Source organism: Phyllopteryx taeniolatus, chromosome 5 (genome assembly GCF_024500385.1).
Source record: "Phyllopteryx taeniolatus isolate TA_2022b chromosome 5, UOR_Ptae_1.2, whole genome shotgun sequence".
In the NCBI taxonomy this organism is placed as follows: Eukaryota; Metazoa; Chordata; class Actinopteri; order Syngnathiformes; family Syngnathidae; genus Phyllopteryx; species Phyllopteryx taeniolatus.
This window is the reverse complement of record NC_084506.1, coordinates 18516716-18534290: the sequence shown is the minus strand read 5'-3', so window position 1 is coordinate 18534290 and position 17575 is coordinate 18516716. Positions and strand designations below refer to the sequence as shown.

General features: G+C 40.0%; 1 protein-coding gene across 1 annotated transcript; it reads left to right on the top strand.

Moving 5' to 3' along the window:
- The first annotated feature begins 106 nt into the window (after positions 1–106).
- On the top strand, positions 107–14716 carry dnai4 (dynein axonemal intermediate chain 4). The gene is made up of 17 exons (XM_061774895.1): positions 107–243; positions 357–516; positions 2034–2191; positions 2570–2673; positions 2762–2921; positions 3250–3389; positions 3450–3599; positions 5577–5762; positions 5893–6188; positions 6414–6494; positions 9267–9421; positions 9584–9744; positions 11687–11808; positions 11884–11982; positions 12054–12280; positions 12965–13118; positions 13716–14716. Exons 1-17 carry the CDS (start codon positions 215–217, stop codon positions 13758–13760), a joined length of 2427 nt encoding a protein of 808 aa, XP_061630879.1. The 5' UTR covers positions 107–214; the 3' UTR covers positions 13761–14716.
- Positions 14717–17575: the final 2859 nt, after the last annotated feature.

The window sequence follows — 17575 nt, the reverse complement described above, 5'->3', positions numbered from 1 at the left end:
GTTATTTAATCAAATAATAGTGCTGTTATTTAATTTTTTTTAAAGCGTCGATTGTACGCATGCGCAGAGTTGCTTGTCGCTTTCCTTGTTGACGTTGTCACGGCAACGAGAGTAACAAGCGTTTTAAAAGCACAACAAAAGCACTCAGCGTCAACGCACAAGACATCTCAAATCCAGGTTGAAGGTGTATGTAGGGAGGGGGAAAAAACGAAAGATGAAGCGAAATAGTTCAACGCTAACCGCGTATGTACACAATCTTTACTGTTAACTAGCTGTTCATCTAGGAAACACAACTTGCGGCTAATGCTAACCAGACCGTTTGTGTTTTCTTCCTTTTTTTTAAATTTGTGTTCTAGCTCCTCTCGAGCTGTGAAAAGATCCACGTCGGGGATGCAGCGAGTCCTCCAAAGTTCGAGATACACGGGCAGCTTCACGGGTTTCCAGAGCCGGAAAGGCTCCAGGATGCTTTCAGACAGTAAAATGGGAAGAAGCATCGTTCATAGGAAAGCCATCCGGGTAACTTCATTGGGCTCTTCCATTTGCTCCATCTTCGCCATATATTGAGATCCAATACTTTTCTAAAAGATAATAATTCTCCATTGTACTAAAGGTATCAATGTAACATTATTTCCGAATGTGTTGTTTCTCAAATTTTGGTTAAATTAAAAAACTTCGAGAGCTCACTGACAACAAGACAGGGCTGCAGAAATGAATATTTATCAGGTTTATGATTCATTGATATCAGTATAATAAATTGGAACCTCTAAAATCCATTGTGTTCACATTATTTGAACAAATATACTCACATTTTTCCATTTTTCAATAATGAACTACGATCACATTATTATTTTTTAGGAAGAAAATATCAACCGTCAAATGATTATTTGAGTAATTAAAAATGTACTCTCACATTATTTTATATATATACATATACATATTTATCTAACCCATCACATTCTTTAAGAAATAAAAAGTATGATCACATTATAATTGGAGGAAATAATATGTCCACAATATTTGATATAAAATGTATTAGCACATTTTTATTTGAATAAATAAAAATATACTATGGTATTACCTGTGAAAATAACAAGTAGTAATAAATAATTATTATTTGAGGAACAAAAAAATCAGCGCACATTACTTTCAGTAAAAATGTACTATCACAACATTTGAGGAAATAAACATCCACTGGATCCCCGGACTCTTGAACAGCTGAAGCTGTACTTCAAGCAAGAATGGGAAAGAATTCCACCTACAAAGCTTCAAAAAATTGTGTCCTCAGTTCCCAAACGTTTATTGAATGTGACGTAACACAGTGGTAAACATGACCCTGTCCCAGCTTTTTTGGAATGTGTTGCAGCCATAAAATTCTAATTTAATGATTATTTGCTAAAAACAATAAAGGTTATCAGTTTGTACATTAACTATCTTGTCTTTGTAGTGTATTCAATTAAATATAGGTCAAATATGATTTGTAAATCATTGCACTTTTATTTATGTTTAACACAACGTCCCAATTTCATTGGAAATGGGGTTGTATTATTTGAATTCGAATCACATTATTTGAGTAAATAAAATTGCACTGACATTATTTGAGGAAATAAAAATGTACCACATTATTCTTTGAGGAAACAACTATCACATGCGCTATCACGTCGAGTGAGGAAATAAAAATAACTCACATATGAGTGGTGATGATGATGATGATTTGAGGAAATAAAACCATTGATAAGGAAATAAAAATAACACACATATAAATTTGTATTAATTTGAGGAAATACAAATATGCCACATTGTTTAAGGAACTAATCTAATACTATATTATTATTTAAAAAAAAAATGTACTCTAAATTTTAGATGAGGAAGATGTAATGCAAAGGGGATTAAGACAACTGTTAATAGTAAAATAAACATCACAGCAGTCAGGTTATAACGCTCCAAACAAGTCACGATGCATATGAGACTCACACAACAGCACATTTCTCCTCAGTTTGTGTTTGATTTTGCGCTACGTGCCGTTTTCGTTGCAGGTGCTGGATGAGGACGGCAATGATGTGACACCGCGGCCGCTGTATGAGCCCGAGCCCAAGGACCCGCATGCCAAGCCACAGAGATTCTTTTTCGATGATTTCTACTCCAGATGGGACACTTCCAAATCGTCCTCCTTCTCTAATGTGCCCTCTTCTGGGTAACAAGTGATCACACTTGCGAGCAAATTCAAGGATTAAAATAGCAAATCATTTTGACATGGGGAAAAACATACAATAAAATAGAAACAAATATCCCACAGATAGTTACATGAGGAAATAAAAAAATACTACCGGATACTCCGGTTTCCTCCCACATCCCGAAAACATGCATGGTAGGTTGATTGAAGATTCGAAATTGCCCGTAGGTGTGAATGTAGGTACAAATGTTTGTTTGTTTCTATGTGCGGGCAACCAGTTCAGGGTTCTTGCCTGAACTCAGCTGCGATAAAAAAAAAAACATCTGTCACATTTCATTTGAGAAAGTAAAAATATATCCTCCGGGCACGTTCCACATCTCATTGTTCCTTGCTTTCCAGGTTATGTATGTGGAGCAGCAGTCTCCCCAGCCTGTCGACCAGAGCCTCACTGGCCTCTCAAAGTCGTGTGGGCTTTATCAAGTTGGACACCAGCCAGCCACTCGGTTACTACTTCTTCACAATTTGACGGCATCCCCGGATGGAGCAGAATGCAATTAATGAATATGTTTGTATTTTTATGTTCCTTTCAAGATTCAACGAGACAAGTGGTCGCTGGGGGACAACAGGCGTCGGAGGAGATTGCTTTGGATGAGGTGTTGAACATCTACTTGACTGAGACGGACACCATCACACTTCTGGATCTGCCCAGCACCTGTATGTCAGAGGAGGCTGAAAACGCACAGGCTGTTAAGTCAGTAAAGGCAAACAAAACAAACAAACAAACAAACGAATTATGCAAAAATAATGTTTATTTTTACTTACCCTCTCGAAATATGTTTTTTTTTTTAATAGAGTTGTACAGGTTATAGGTCACATTAATGGTGAAAAAGGTTATGAAATGATCTTGTTTTTTGACCTCGCATTTGAACATTGGTGTGTAGACTTTTTCTATCCACTGTAAATTAAGAATCTTAGCATAAAAACATGCAATTTCACAATAATAATCCTCATATTTTGATCATAAACCCTGAGCAAATCTCCAAAACCACAGCTTGTATCGTCACGTGTGTATCTTCCAGGGAGAGTAACATCCTCTATATTGAGTTGTGCAACAACAGATTGGGCAATGACAAGTACGTTGCGCGAGCCATGCAGACGTTCGTCGGCGCAGCTAAACACAAGAAACTCCAGAGCGAAAAGATTGTCATGCACGATCAAGGTAAGATGGACACTAGATCTGCTGTCCGGTCAGTTCATTCAAGTTGGAATTCTTTGAAAGGCACCATCGCCACCATCTGGGAAATCTACGACTCGTTCCAGAACGAAGCTCCGAAAGCTGAGAAAGCCGGTGCTGCGGAATGCACCGTGGATGTTAGCAAAGATCTGGAGCGCATGAGAAGCTTCAGCAGCATCAGCACAATAAGCACCGGTAAAAAAACAAAACAAAACAAACAAAAAAAACTCAATACCATTTTTTTTGCATTCTCTATGACCCACAAAATTAATTTAATGTTTCCTCATTTATTATTTCCTCAACTGATTTTACATTTGACAAAATTTCCTTTATCAACAATGGGGAAAATTAAGGATAAAATAATTGCGTGATTCCACCATAAAGTAGTCAACTTTAGTCACAGTCCAAGTTTTGAGAATGTTTCTTCTTCAGTCATGTTTTATGTTTCTGTAGTCATGTTTGTACTTGAGTCATGTTTCTACTAATCATGATTTTATTTGTGTCATGTTACTACTCATATTTTGTACAGGAATTGAGTCATGGTTTAACTTGAGCAATGTATCATGTTTCTCGAGTAATATTTCTACTTGAGTCATCTTTCATGTTTCTCCTTGTCATGTTTCATGTTTCTAGAATCATGTTTGTACTTGAGTCATTTTTCTTCTTGAGTCGTTTCGACTCCAGTCATGGTGTAAGTGAATCATGTTTCATGTTTCTATTATAATGTTTCTACTTGAGTAATCTTTCATCTTTCTTGAGTCGTGTTTCTACTTGAGTAGTTTTTCTTGAGTCATGTTTCTAGAGTAACATTCCTACTGCAGTCATCTTTCATGTTTCTTGAGTTATGTTTCCACTTGATTTGTGGCAGTAGACCTGTGGCGTCGCGTGACCCCTGTGGTATGTTTTAGCCCATTTCTAAAATGGCAACTGAAACTAAAAAGAGGAAAGTTGACAACGAGGGCCGCCGTGTCCAGGACAAGTGGATTTTTTCACTGACTTACGAAAAAACTGTGTCTGCCTAATTTGCCAAGAGACTGTGGCTGTTTTCAAAGAATTTAATATTAAGAGGCACTACCAGACGAAACATGCTCACTACGACAAGCTAACGGCGAACAAACGCGCCGAAAAACGGAAGCCACTGGAAGCTGTTTTGATAGCACAGCAACACTTTTTCACAAGAGCCCGTGACTCAAATGAAAATTCTACAAAGGCGAGCTACGAGTCTCAGTGAATTGATTTTTTGTGATGATCAGACCACAGTTTTGTCAAATTTCTGTCATCTGATTTGACTATAGATAGTATAGTCACTATACTATTCTTTGTCAAAATGCACTGGGATGTGATTTGTTAAAACAAAATCAATAAATACATGTTTCTAAAAAAATCAGTCAACTTTCATAAAATAGTTCATTTGTATTTAATTTATTATTATTTTAACCTTTAACTATCCTGGTAATGCAATTGAAAACAGATTCTCATTTGCAATATCGACCTAGCTGCAGACAGCAAAGTGATATAGTTACATATTTACATGTTAATTTACAATGGTAATGGTTCGAGGAATGTCAGGCCGAATGGTCGGCCCCCATACATTTTCATCTGAACAAATCTGGCCCTCTTTGAAAAAAGTTTGGACACCCCTGATCTAGAGTAACGTTTTTACTCGAGTCATGTTTCTACTTCGAGTTATGTTTCTTGAGTCATGCGTCTACTTGAGTCCTGTTTCTACTTGTGCCATGTTTCTACAGTAATGTTTGTCCATGAGTCATGTTTTTCTTGAGTCATGTTTCATGTTTCTATTTGATTCATGTTTCACGAGTTGTGTTTCTGCTTGAGTCATGTTACTACTTGAGTCTTGTTTCTAGAGTCATGTTTTGCCTACTCAAGTCATAGTAGGTGTTTCTTCCTGAGTCATGTTTTTTACTTGAGTCATTTTTTATGTTTTATGTTTGTTTTTTTTATGTTTATGTTTTATGTTTCAACTTGAATCCGGGTTTCTTCTTGAGTCATGTTGCTGCTTAATTTATAGCTGTAGTTATGCCTCTATTTAGCAGAAAACACATGCAGTTATGACAATATCACCTTGCGCTGGGTTCCGTATAAAAGGCACAGGTGGAATAACGGACACTGCATGAAAGAGGCTTCTGTTAACTTTGTCTCACCTGTGCCCAGTCAGTACCGGTAGCTCCCTGTTTTCCATCAAGATGCAAGGGGGCGATCTCAGCGACGTGCCAGAGCTTCAGCTGATCTTCAAGTCGGAGACGTTCCAACGTAATTTGCTCATCATGGAACGCTGCCTCGTCGCCAACATTTTTCAACCCAAGCTGGCCGCTTACAGAAACCTCCCGGAGATAAAAGGTAGTCCGCCGCTTGGAGATGTTAGTTTAACTCATTCACTGCCATTGACGGTTGTTGAATTCAAATATCCATATTAACATGGAGGACGAGCAGTGAATTAAGTGTAATGATGAGCCAACTGTGTTTTAAGTGCTGCCTCCTGAGCCTGAGTGTGAGAACCTGGACAAGGAAGAGGAGGAGGAGGAAGAGGAGGAGGAGGTAGAGATGGTGGGGGAGGAGGTGAAAGAGCTTAAGGAGGAGGTGAAAGAGCTAAAGGAGGAAGAGGAGCAGGCGAAAGAGGAAGAGGATGAGCAGGGAAAGGAAGAAGGGGGGGAGGAGGAGGAAGAGGAAGCGGCCGATCCATCTGTGGAACTTCTCTGGACCTTTAGTTGCGAGCTCAGCAAAGGACGAAACATCACCTGCATGGCTTGGAACAAAAAGAACTCGGTAGGAAAGTCCCCAGTGATATCGCATATTTTTTAATCGACCTTGTTTTATATGTTTTTACAGTGTACGTAATTACTGTTCTGCCCTCAGATGTGGGAAAGGAGCGCTATTTAGCTTTTGTCATATTTAGCGACATGGTGGGGTTGAATTATTCTCAACAGGTCTCAGGATGACGCAGTGAAGTTGTTGATCTGTGTGTGCGTGTGTGTTTTCCTTCCCTGTCAGGATCTGCTTGCAGTGGGCTACGGTGACTTCTGTCCGGGGAGAACAGGCCTAATCTGCTGCTGGTCCATAAAAAACTTGAGTGTATGTACTTAACATTATATAATGCTGTGATGACTCATGTTTCTACTTGAATCATTGGATATTTAAGTCATGTTTCTACTTGAGTTGTGTTTTTTTCTTATGTTTCTTGAGTCATGTTAGACATGACCGGGTAGTAATTGATTGTTCATGTTTGTACTTGAGTTATGTTTTCATGTTTTTTTTTTTATACGTGTTTCATGTTTCTACATGTGTTATGTATCTACTTCAGTCTGATTTCTAGAGCAATGTTTCAATTGTGTCATCTTTCTATTTTGGTTGCTTTCCTACTCAAGTCTTGATTCATGTTTCTACTTCAGTCATGTTTCTTCTTGAGTTATGTTTCTTGCGTCATGTTTCTACTTGAGTCAGGTTTAATGTTTCGAGAGTAATGTTTCCATTGAGACATGTTTCTACTTTTGTCATTTTTCTATTTAAGTCATGTTTCATGTTCCTAGAGTCATCTATCTGAGTCTTGTTTCATGTTCCTGGAGTCATGTTTCAACTTCAATCTTGTTTCATGTTTCTACTTCAGTCATGTTTCATGTTTCTACTTGATCTATGTTTCTAGAGTAATGTTTCTACTTCAGTCATCATTCATGTTTGTAAAACCCCAATTCCAATGAAGTTGGGACGTTGTGTTAAACATAAACAAAAACAGAATAAAATGATTTGCAAATCATGTTCAACCTATATTTAACTGAATACACTACAAAGACAAGATATTTAATGTTCAAACTGATCAACTTGATTGTTTTTAGCAAATAATCATTAACTTAGAATTTTATGGCTGCAACACGTTCCAAAAAAGCTGGGACTGGTGGAAAAAAAGACTGAGAAAGTTGAGGAATGCTCATCAAACACCTGTTTGGAACATCCCACAGGTGAACAGGCTAATTGGGAACAGGTGGGTGCCATGATTGGTATAAAAGGAACTTCCCTGAATTGCTCAGACATTCACAAGCAAAGATGGGGCGAGGCTCACCTCCTTGTGAAGAAGTGCGTGAGAAAATAGTCGAACAGTTTAAGGACAATGTTTCTCAATGTACAATTGCAAGGAATTTAGGGATTTCATCATCTACATTCCATAATATCATCAAAAGGTTCAGAGAATCTGGAGAAAGCACTGCATGTAAGCGGCAAGGCCGAATACCAACATTGAATGCCCGTGACCTTCGATCCCTCAGGCGGCACTGCATCAAAAACCGACATCAATGTGTAAAGGATATCACCACATGGACTCAGGAACACTTCAGAAAACCAATGTCAGTAAATACAGTTCGGCGCTAGAGCCGTAAGTGGAACTTGAAACTCTACTATGCAAAGCAAAAGCCATTTATCAACAACACCCAGAAACGCCGCTGGCTTCTCTGGGCCCGAGCTCATCTAAGATGGACTGATGCAAAGTGGAAAAGTGTTCTGTGGTCCGACGAGTCCACATTTCAAATTGTTTTTGGAAATTGTGGACGTCGTGTCCTCCTGGCCAAAGAGGAAAAGAACCATCCGGACTGTTATGGATGCAAAGTTCAAAAGCCAGCATCTGTGATGGTATGGGGCTGTGTTAGTGCCAATGGCATGGGTAACTTACACTTCTGTGGAGGCACCATTAACGCTGAAAGGTACATACAGGTTTTGGAGAAACATATGCTGCCATCCAAGCAACGTCTTTTTCATGGATGCCCCTGCTTATTTCAGCAAGACAATGACAAACCACATTCTGCACGTGTTACAACAGCATGGCTTCATAGTAAAAGAGTGCTGGTACAAGGCTGGCTTGCCTGCAGTCCAGACCTGTCTCCCATTGAAAATGCATGGCACATTATCAAGCGTAAAATACGACAACGGAGACCCCGGACTGTTGAACAGCTGAAGCTGTACATCAAGCAAGAATGGGAAAAAAATCCACCTACAAAGCTTCAACAATTGGTGTCCTCAGTTCCCAAACGTTTATTGAATGTTGTTAAAAGACAAGGTGATGTAACACAGTGGTAAACATGACCCTGTCCCAGCTTTTTTGGATCGTGTTGCAGCCATAAAATTCTAAGTTAATGATTATTTGCTGAAAACAATAAAGTTGATCAGTTTGAACATTAAATATCTTGTCTTTGTAGTGTATTCAATTAAATATAGGTTGAACATGATTTGCAAATCATTGTATTCTGTTTGGCGGCACGGTGACGGTTAGAGCATCAGCCTCACAGTTCTGAGGACCCGGGTTCAATCCGCGGCCCCGCCTGTGCGGAGTTTGCATGTTCTCCCCATGCCTGCGTGGGTTTTCTCCGGGCACTCCAGTTTCCTCCCACATCCCAAAAACATGCATGAACTGGAGACTCTAAATTGCCCGTAGGTGTGAATGTGAGTGTGAATGGTTGTTTGTTTGTATGTGCCCTGCGATTGGCTGGCAACCAGTTCAGGGTGTACCCCGCCTCCTGCCCGATGATAGCTGGGATAGGCTCCAACACGCCCGCGACCCTAGTGAGGAGAAGCGGCTCAGAAAATGGATGGATGTATTCTGTTTTTATTTATGTTTAACACATGTTTCAACTTGAGTAATGTACCATGTTTCTTGAGTCATATTTCTACTTGAGTCATAGATCATGTTTATAGAGTTGTTTCTACTTGAGTCATGCTTCCACTTGAGTCTTTTTTCTACTTTAGTCATGTTTCTATTTCAGTCATGTTTTATGTTTCTACTTGAGTCTTGAGATAGATGAACGTTTACAAGATTGCTCTCAACACAGGTTCACTGATTCAAATACATTGTGCTGTGTGCAGTGGCCAGAGCGTCACTACCACTGTCACAGCAGCATCACAGCGCTGGATTTCTCCTCCACTAACCCCGACAAACTGGCAGTGGGGCTGCACGACGGCACGGTCGCCATCTTCAGTGTGCGCAATCGAGACAGCCACACATTCCTCGCCAGCAGCATGTGAGGATGCCAGAACTTGTCGTGAAGAGCCTGTCACCAACTGGAGTTTTTGCCTCGCTGTGGGCTTTTCATATATAAATGGATAAATTAAGTGAAATTGAATAATATGACACAAACCTGACGAGCTCTCAACTTCCATATGGTATATTTTCTCTTGTGAAGGGATTGCAGTCGGAGGCACGTTCATCCAGTCTGGCAAATCACCTGGGCCAAACAAGAATTGGGCCTTTCTGAAGAGGACACAGTGGAATCCATCGTGTCCGTGTCGGAGGACGGACGTGTCCTCAAGTGGCTCCTGTGCAGCCACGGCCTGGAGGGCATTGGTAGGAGACAATGCTGAATAACCCTAATCTACAGCAGTCAAACTCCTTTCATCGCAAAGGTTATGTTCTAAACCAAAGTGAAAATCTGCGATGGAGACCATATACATTTTTGGAAAATACTTTTACCCCACCCACAAGTTTTAAACACATTTAAAATTATTAAAATACATTTTTAAACACATTGTAAATGTATTTGAAAGCAAAAAATTATTATTAGTATAAAATGTATAGAAAATATTGTGTCTTGTAGTGAACCATGTTATAGCTGGGGAACATTGTACTGCTCACAAAGAACTACGGGACATACTGTCATGCCTTGACTTATGAGTTTTATTCCTTCCATGACCACACTCGTAACTCAGAACAATCGTATCTCAAATCATCTTTCCCCACTGAAAAGAACGGAAAAGCCAACCCCACATTGTGCTACTTCTGGTCTTTGCGCCTTGGCCACCAGGGGGCAGTATATTACAGACATTTGGACACACAAAGCAGAGCTTCACAACTGACTCAGCCATTGTCATATAGTCGTTTAAAGAATTACAAATATATTGTATATTTGAGTACAGGAAGTCCTCGACTTTACGACGCCCGTGCCTCGTCCGCCATTTTGTCCCAGCACCATAGTGTTTCTGCTTAGCTAGTGCATAGTGCTTGCCTGTGTTTGTGGGAGTATCTTTGCCTTTTTCGACCTCCTTTTTTCACACTCTCAGCAGTAATGGTAAGTACAGCATCTTGTTTTTTTTATTTTAATGTATTTGAGTTTCTTTATACAAAGTGTTAACCTTTCCTGCTACGGTCACCTGACCGTGGTCCGTAGACGCAGGGGTTAACTTCCTCCTCGTTGCACAGCTGAGCTGGGTGGCGGCAACAAAAAAGGCACGAAGCACCGATTTGCTGCTTTAATGGCTTTATTAGCTCCTCTGCACATTCAACGTCAACGCGTCCTCCGCTAATCGCCTCCCTTCCCTGGTACACTTGCTACTGTACACACTCGCACCGGCGCGCACTCCTACCTCCTTCGCTGTCCCGTCTCACTCACACATCGACGCACACACCCACACACACTGAGCTTGCTGTCACAATCACGTGGGACAATACCCGTAACAGAAGTATTTCGCCGTAAATTTCGACTTTAAAGGTGAAATTCGACTTACGCGGAAATTCGTGTTACGTCGCCAGCGTAGGAACGGAACTCGTTCGTAAATCGAGGACTTCCTGTATTGTTATATTGCCTGTGTATACAGTAGACCCCCACATACTTCCGGTTTGGCACTCGTTCACCTATTGGCTTTTTTTTTTTACTTTTTTTCCATTCTTAAAATTCTTTTCTTTCTTTTTTTGGAAAAAAGCTTATTGGCCGAATATCCCCGCTTATTCAAGAATGTTTTGTCTTAAAACAAATATTCAATGCAATTATAATCTGTGCATTTGCACTATCTGCAGATTTTCTCTATTCATGGTCAGGCCCCATCCCTATCCCCTGCGATTAGCGGGGGTCTGCTGTATGTGTTGCTGCACTGTTTGTGTTCAAATCTCGGTTGCTTAAAACTTATATAACTACAACACTGCAACATCAATGCTTTTTAGCCAGTCTATGGCGTTGTGCATTTTATGTTAGCAATGAGCTAGCAGACTTTCCTAAGGGGAATTTACTGTATGTGATTGTTTTAACCACTGGGAGTGGCAATAAACAGCTTGAAGCCTCTTTTTTGAAAAATTGTTCACTATCTGCCAAACTTCTACTTGTTGTGAAGTGAGTTGGGTTTGCTACCACCGTCTAGCACTCTTGAGATAATTATTTTGACTTGCAAGACAAAGCAAAAAAATTAATTGAGCAATGGTTTGTGTCTCCCAAAACTTGTAAGTTGGGTCACCCTTAAATCAGATAAAATCTCCCTCTGTCAGCCGTCACACACAATTTTTTTCCGTCAATTGTCAGACATGCTGGAACTGAGGAGAATCCAAGACGGCATCAAGAAGGCCGAAGGCAACAAAACCAAGAAAGAGGGTATTTTGGTTTCCACCGCGACGCCTGGTCTTTGTTTGGATTTTCATCCCAAAGTAAGTTGAGGTTTTATCCGGCTGCACAGTTATGTTTTGTGATCCGACGACACAATTTCATTGGTCCTCCCTCAGGATCCCACTATCTACTTGGCCGGCACGTCAGAAGGCGTTATCCACAAGTGCTCCGTGTCCAACCATCATCATTACCTGGCCCTTTATCAGAAACACCTTGTAAGTCAGGCACTAACTCCTCACTACATTGCTGTGAATGGTTACTTCTCACCTCCCTGCCCCTTCCACAGTGCCCAGTCAACCAAGTGGAATGGTCACCATTTAGCCTCGACGTTTTCCTGAGCTGCTCCGCTGACTGGACCATCCAGCTATGGAAGGAGGACTGCCTGATGCCGGTAATGGGCTTCACCTCCATCCAGAGTCCCGTGCTTTCCGTCAGTTGGTGCCCACTCTGGCCCTCGGTATTTGCCTCCGTCAAAAGTGAACAGCTGGAGATTTGGGACCTGAACTCTTCCTTGTGAGTCTCGATTAGATGGATAGTTTCATGTCTAGTTGAGTCAGGACATTTCACAAGTCATGTTTCTCATTTCTTCTTGAGTCATGTTTTACATTTGTAATTGAGTCATGTTTCTACTTGAGTCACGTGTCACATTTCAACTGAAGTCATTTTTCTGTTCCAGCCATGTTTCTACTTCAGTCATGTTTCTATTGGAGTCATGTTTCATGTTTCTACTTGAGTCATTTTTCATGTTTCTATCGGAATTGTGTTTTATGTTTCTATTGGATTCTTCTTTCATGTTTCTCAGATTCAGAGTTAGATTGTTACATGAGTCATGTTTCTACTTGAGTTATGTTTCATCTGGGAATTTGAATTTACGATGACATATGGGAAAGAAATACTCTACAGGTATGTACAATATGTACATTAGAATAACTAAAACATTAATTCCATACATATATTATTTACACCAAGCAGACGCCAACATTAATACACTTATTATTCACTACAAAAGACTTAATTGAAGCAACACATATGAAACACCACTAGGTGGTATTGTTACTTACTTACCTTACTGTTCCCCTCTCCATTATGTGTTAGCGTGAGTAGTTTTACCTTATTTTAGTTTTACATTCTTTAGCTCCTCTCTGCACGTGTATGAGAGTCATGAATGTTACAAATGTTACTGCATCTCTGTCTCAGGCTGGACCCAGTCATCGTTGAGCCCGCCGCACGAGGCATCACCATGACGTCCTTCCTCTTCGCCAGGAGCTCAGATTGCATCCTGGTCGGGGACTCTAGTGGACAAGTGAACTTCTACAGGATCAAGGACCTCAGCGTTGGGCCGGGCAAGACGGTAATGCCGATGTCAGCTTCATTGTACAGTGTTCCCCCGCTATATCTTGGTTCATCGTTTGCACCCCCGCTATATCACAGATTTTGGGGGAGAAACAAATCTGTCTGTCGCCAAAATCCCGGCTTTATCGCAGAAATCTGTGGTTTATTGTTCTTAATGGGCTCTTACAGCATACAGTGGTACCTTGAGTTTAATTCATTCTGGGACCATGGCGTGTGTAACTTCAATCACTCGCATCTCAAACCAACTTTCCCCACTGAAATGAACGGGAATGCCATTAATCCGTACCCCCCGCCCCCTAAAAAAAACCAAATTTTTTTTGTAATGTGTTTATTAATAAGAACAGTAGCAGTGTGTACAGTATTGTAATATATAAAAATGAAGAGTAATAACACAATAAAATAGAACAGTCTTTCATTACAGATCCATTTTTTTCACTTATCTTTTATATGGTCTCTCTTTATCTCAGATTTTCACCTATAGCGGTTGGTGTGGAATATATCTCCGGCGATGAATGGGGGTTCACTGTAGATTTTTTTGTAACACACATGTACTATGCTTGCCATTAACTATATTTTGATTTTTTTCTACATCCAGGTGCCAAGTTTGAAAGAACTCATTCACTTTCCTTCCAGTAGTTAGTAGTTTTAACAAACAAATTAAGTGCTACTGACATGTCCCTAAAAGTATTTTTGTTTCAATCAGTGTCTGATGTGGTCCATGTGACCATCAACATGTATGTATGTATAATCTACCCAATGCTTCCATGTGACTCTCAATTAGAGTTTCATGTTTTTTATTTGAGTCACGTTTCAAGTTTCTATTGGAGTCATGTTTCTACTTGAGTCTTGTTTGATGTGGGAAATGGAACTTACTATATGACATTAATTATAAGGAAACATAATACACATTAATGAAATGTAAATTTAATACACATATTACCATACAAATCGATACACACAAGTGACTGATGGTGTCGTGGTGCATTTGCCTGAATTTGATGCAGGCAGCGTGCGTTCAGTTCCCACTCAGTGACGGTGATGTGAGTGCGAATAGTTGTCCGGACCATGTCTATATGTGCCCAGCGACTGTCTGGCGACCAGTTCAGGGTGTCATCTGCCTTTCGCCCAAAGTCAGCCCGGCGACCCTGAATAGGAGAAGCGGTATTGAGAATGGATGGATGGATCCATACACACGTTTCTACTGGAATCATTTTTCTACCTAAGTTACTGTATGCTCCATGGGACTATTGTAGTTGTGTTTTATGTTTCTACTTGAGACATATTTCATGGTAGTTTGAGTCATGTTTCTACTTGAGTCATGGTTCTATTGGAGTCATGTTTCTACTGGAGATGTTTCGTGTTTCTACTTGAGTCCTGTTTCATGTTTCTATTGGACTTGTGTTTTATGTTTCAATTGGATTCTCGTCTCATGTTTCTACAACCCCAATTACAATGAAGTTGGGACGTTGTTTTAAACATAAATAAAAACAGAATAAAATGATTTGCAAATCATGTTCAACCTATATTTATTTGAATACACCACAAAGACAAGATATTTAATGTTCAAACTTTGTTGTTTTTATCAAATTATCATTAACTTATTATTTTATGGCTACAACACGTTCCAAAAGAGCTGCGACAGGGTCATGTTTACCACTGTGTTACATCACCTTGTCTTTTAACAACATTCAATAAACGTTTGGGAACTGAGGACACCAATTGTTGAAGCTTTGTAGGTGGAATTCTTTCCCATTCTTGCTTGATGTACAGCTTCAGCTGTTCAACAGTCCGGGGTCTCCGTTGTCGTATTTTACGCTTGATAATGTGCCATACATTTTCAATGGGAGACAGGTAGGCCAGTCTAGTACCCGCACTGTTTTACTACGAAGCCACTCTGTTGTAACACGTGGAGAATGTGGTTTGGCATTGTCTTGCTGAAATAAGCAGGGGCGTCCATGAAAAAGACGTTGCTTGGATGGCAGCATATGCTTCTCCAAAACCTGTACGTACCTTTCAGCATTAATGGTGCCTTCACAGATGTGTAAGTTACCCATGCCATTGCCACTAACACAGCCCCATACCATCACAGATGCTGGCTTTTGAACTTTGCATCCATAACAGTCCGTCTGGTTCTTTTCCTCGTTGGCCCGGAGGACACGATGTCCACAATTTCCAAAAACAATTTGAACTGTGGACTCGTCGGACCACAGAACACTTTTCCACTTTGCATCAGTCCATCTTAGATGAACTCGGGCCCACAGAAGCCGGCGGCGTTTCTGGATGCTGTTGATAAATGGCTTTTGCTTTGCATAGTAGAGTTTCAAGTTGCACTTACAAATGTAGCGCCGAACTGTATTTACTGACATTGGTTTTCTGAAGTGTTCCTGAGTCCATGTGGTGAGATCCTTTACACATTGATGTCGGTTTTTGATGCAGTGCCGCCTGAGGGATCGACGGTCACGCGCATTCAATGTTGGTTTTCGGCCTTGCCGCTTACATGCAGTGATTTCTCCAGATTCGCTGAACCTTTTGATGATATTATGGAACGTAGATGATGAAATCCCTAAATTCCTTGCAATTGTACGTTGAGGAACATTGTCCTTAAACTGTTCGACTATTTTCTCACGCACTTCTTCACAAAGAGGTGAACCCCATCTTTGCTTTTGAATGACTGAGCAATTCAGGGAAGTTCCTTTTATACCCAATCATGGCACCCACCTGTTCCCAATTAGCCTGTTCACCTGTGGGATGTTCCAAACAGGTGTTTGATGAGCATTCCTCAACTTTCTCAGTCTTTTTGCCACCTGTCCCAGCTTTTTTGGAACGTGTTGCAGCCATAAAATTCTAAGTTAATGATTATTTCCTAAAAACAATAAAGTTTATCAGTTTGATCATTAAATATCTGGTCTTTCAATTAAATATAGGTTGAACGTGATTTGCAAGTCATTGTATTCTGTTTTTATTTATGTTTAACACAATGTCCCAACTTCATTGGAATTCGGGTTGTACTTGAGTCATGTTTCTGTTTCTATTTGAGTCATGTTTTCTCTTTTGAGATCAATTACAACAGCTGTATCAAACATTCTGCCTTTACAAATGCAGTGATGTTTACTTTTGATTAATGCTGCCAGTGAGGTAATCATTTCACGACACGGTTATTAATATCACCATTTGTGAACCAGTTGTCAGGTGTTAAAGGGCATAGACGAGGGAAAAGTGCGCGTGGAAAAGGAATGTGTTGGCCTAACATGGTTATTCATGGATGACAGTACTTCCTTTCACTCGGAATGAGTGCCCAGGCAGCTGCTATGTCCACTCATCGCAAACTGGCAGCATGTGAATGTGTGCACTCACATTCGTCCACTTCACAACCAGACACATGTCACAAACCAAAATAGACACGCTTGCTCATGCAAGTTGCCCACACGCCCACTTCCCTGTCTCAAACCAACAGTCTCATTCAACGCGTGTCAAAAGCTGTGATGTCAGAGCACCGCACAAGTTTGTGACACTTTTTTTTCCTGAAAGACAGTGGACATCCACAGGAAGTCAACGTGGAGTAAGCGTACTCATTTCATGCACACACACACAAAAAAAAAACATACGGCAGTCAGTGTCCAAGTACTTTTGTCCATGATTTTTTACCTGGATCATGTTTCTACTTATGTAACTTATTTTTCCTTAGTCCCATTTCAGCTTATGTTTTTACATGATGTTCCATGTTTCGACTTGAGTCATGTTTCAACTTCAGTCATATTTTATGTTTCAACTTAAGTGATATCAGTACTTAATGTTTAGGCTTGAGTCAGCTTTCAACTTGAGTCATATTTCATGTTTATACTTGAGTCATTTTCAACTTAAGTTATTTTTCATGTTTCAACTTGAGTCATATTTCACGTTTATGCTTGAGTCATCTTACTACTTGAGTCATCTGTCATGTTGGAGCGTTATTCATATTTAATGTGTCTACTTGTCATCTTTCAATTTGAGTCATGTTTCAATTTTCATGTTTCTACTTGAGTTATGTTTCTACTTGATTCTTGTTTCAACTTGGCTCATGTTTCATGTTTCTATTGAAGTTGTGTTTCATGTTTCTTTCCACTTGTCGTGTTGTTTCTTCTAGATTGTTTCATATGTCTTTCTACTTGAGTCATGTTTCATTGATGTTTTTACTCGAGTATTTAGTCTGACTGGTGTCCTAAATTTGAGTCCATGGGTTTGTCATGTTTGACACAAGTGTAGATATCGACCGCTATGTCATTTTACTGGTTAGCTTAGCATATGCCTGTCACTTGTTACAAGTGTTTTTAAGTGTGTTGTTTTATTGTTTCCCATTATCCAAAATAGTTCTCATAAGCTTACGACAATACAACTTGTATTCTCATAACATTATATTACATTATTTATAACCACCTCATTCGTCACTCAAGGGAAGAGTTGTTTGTTTCTAATGTA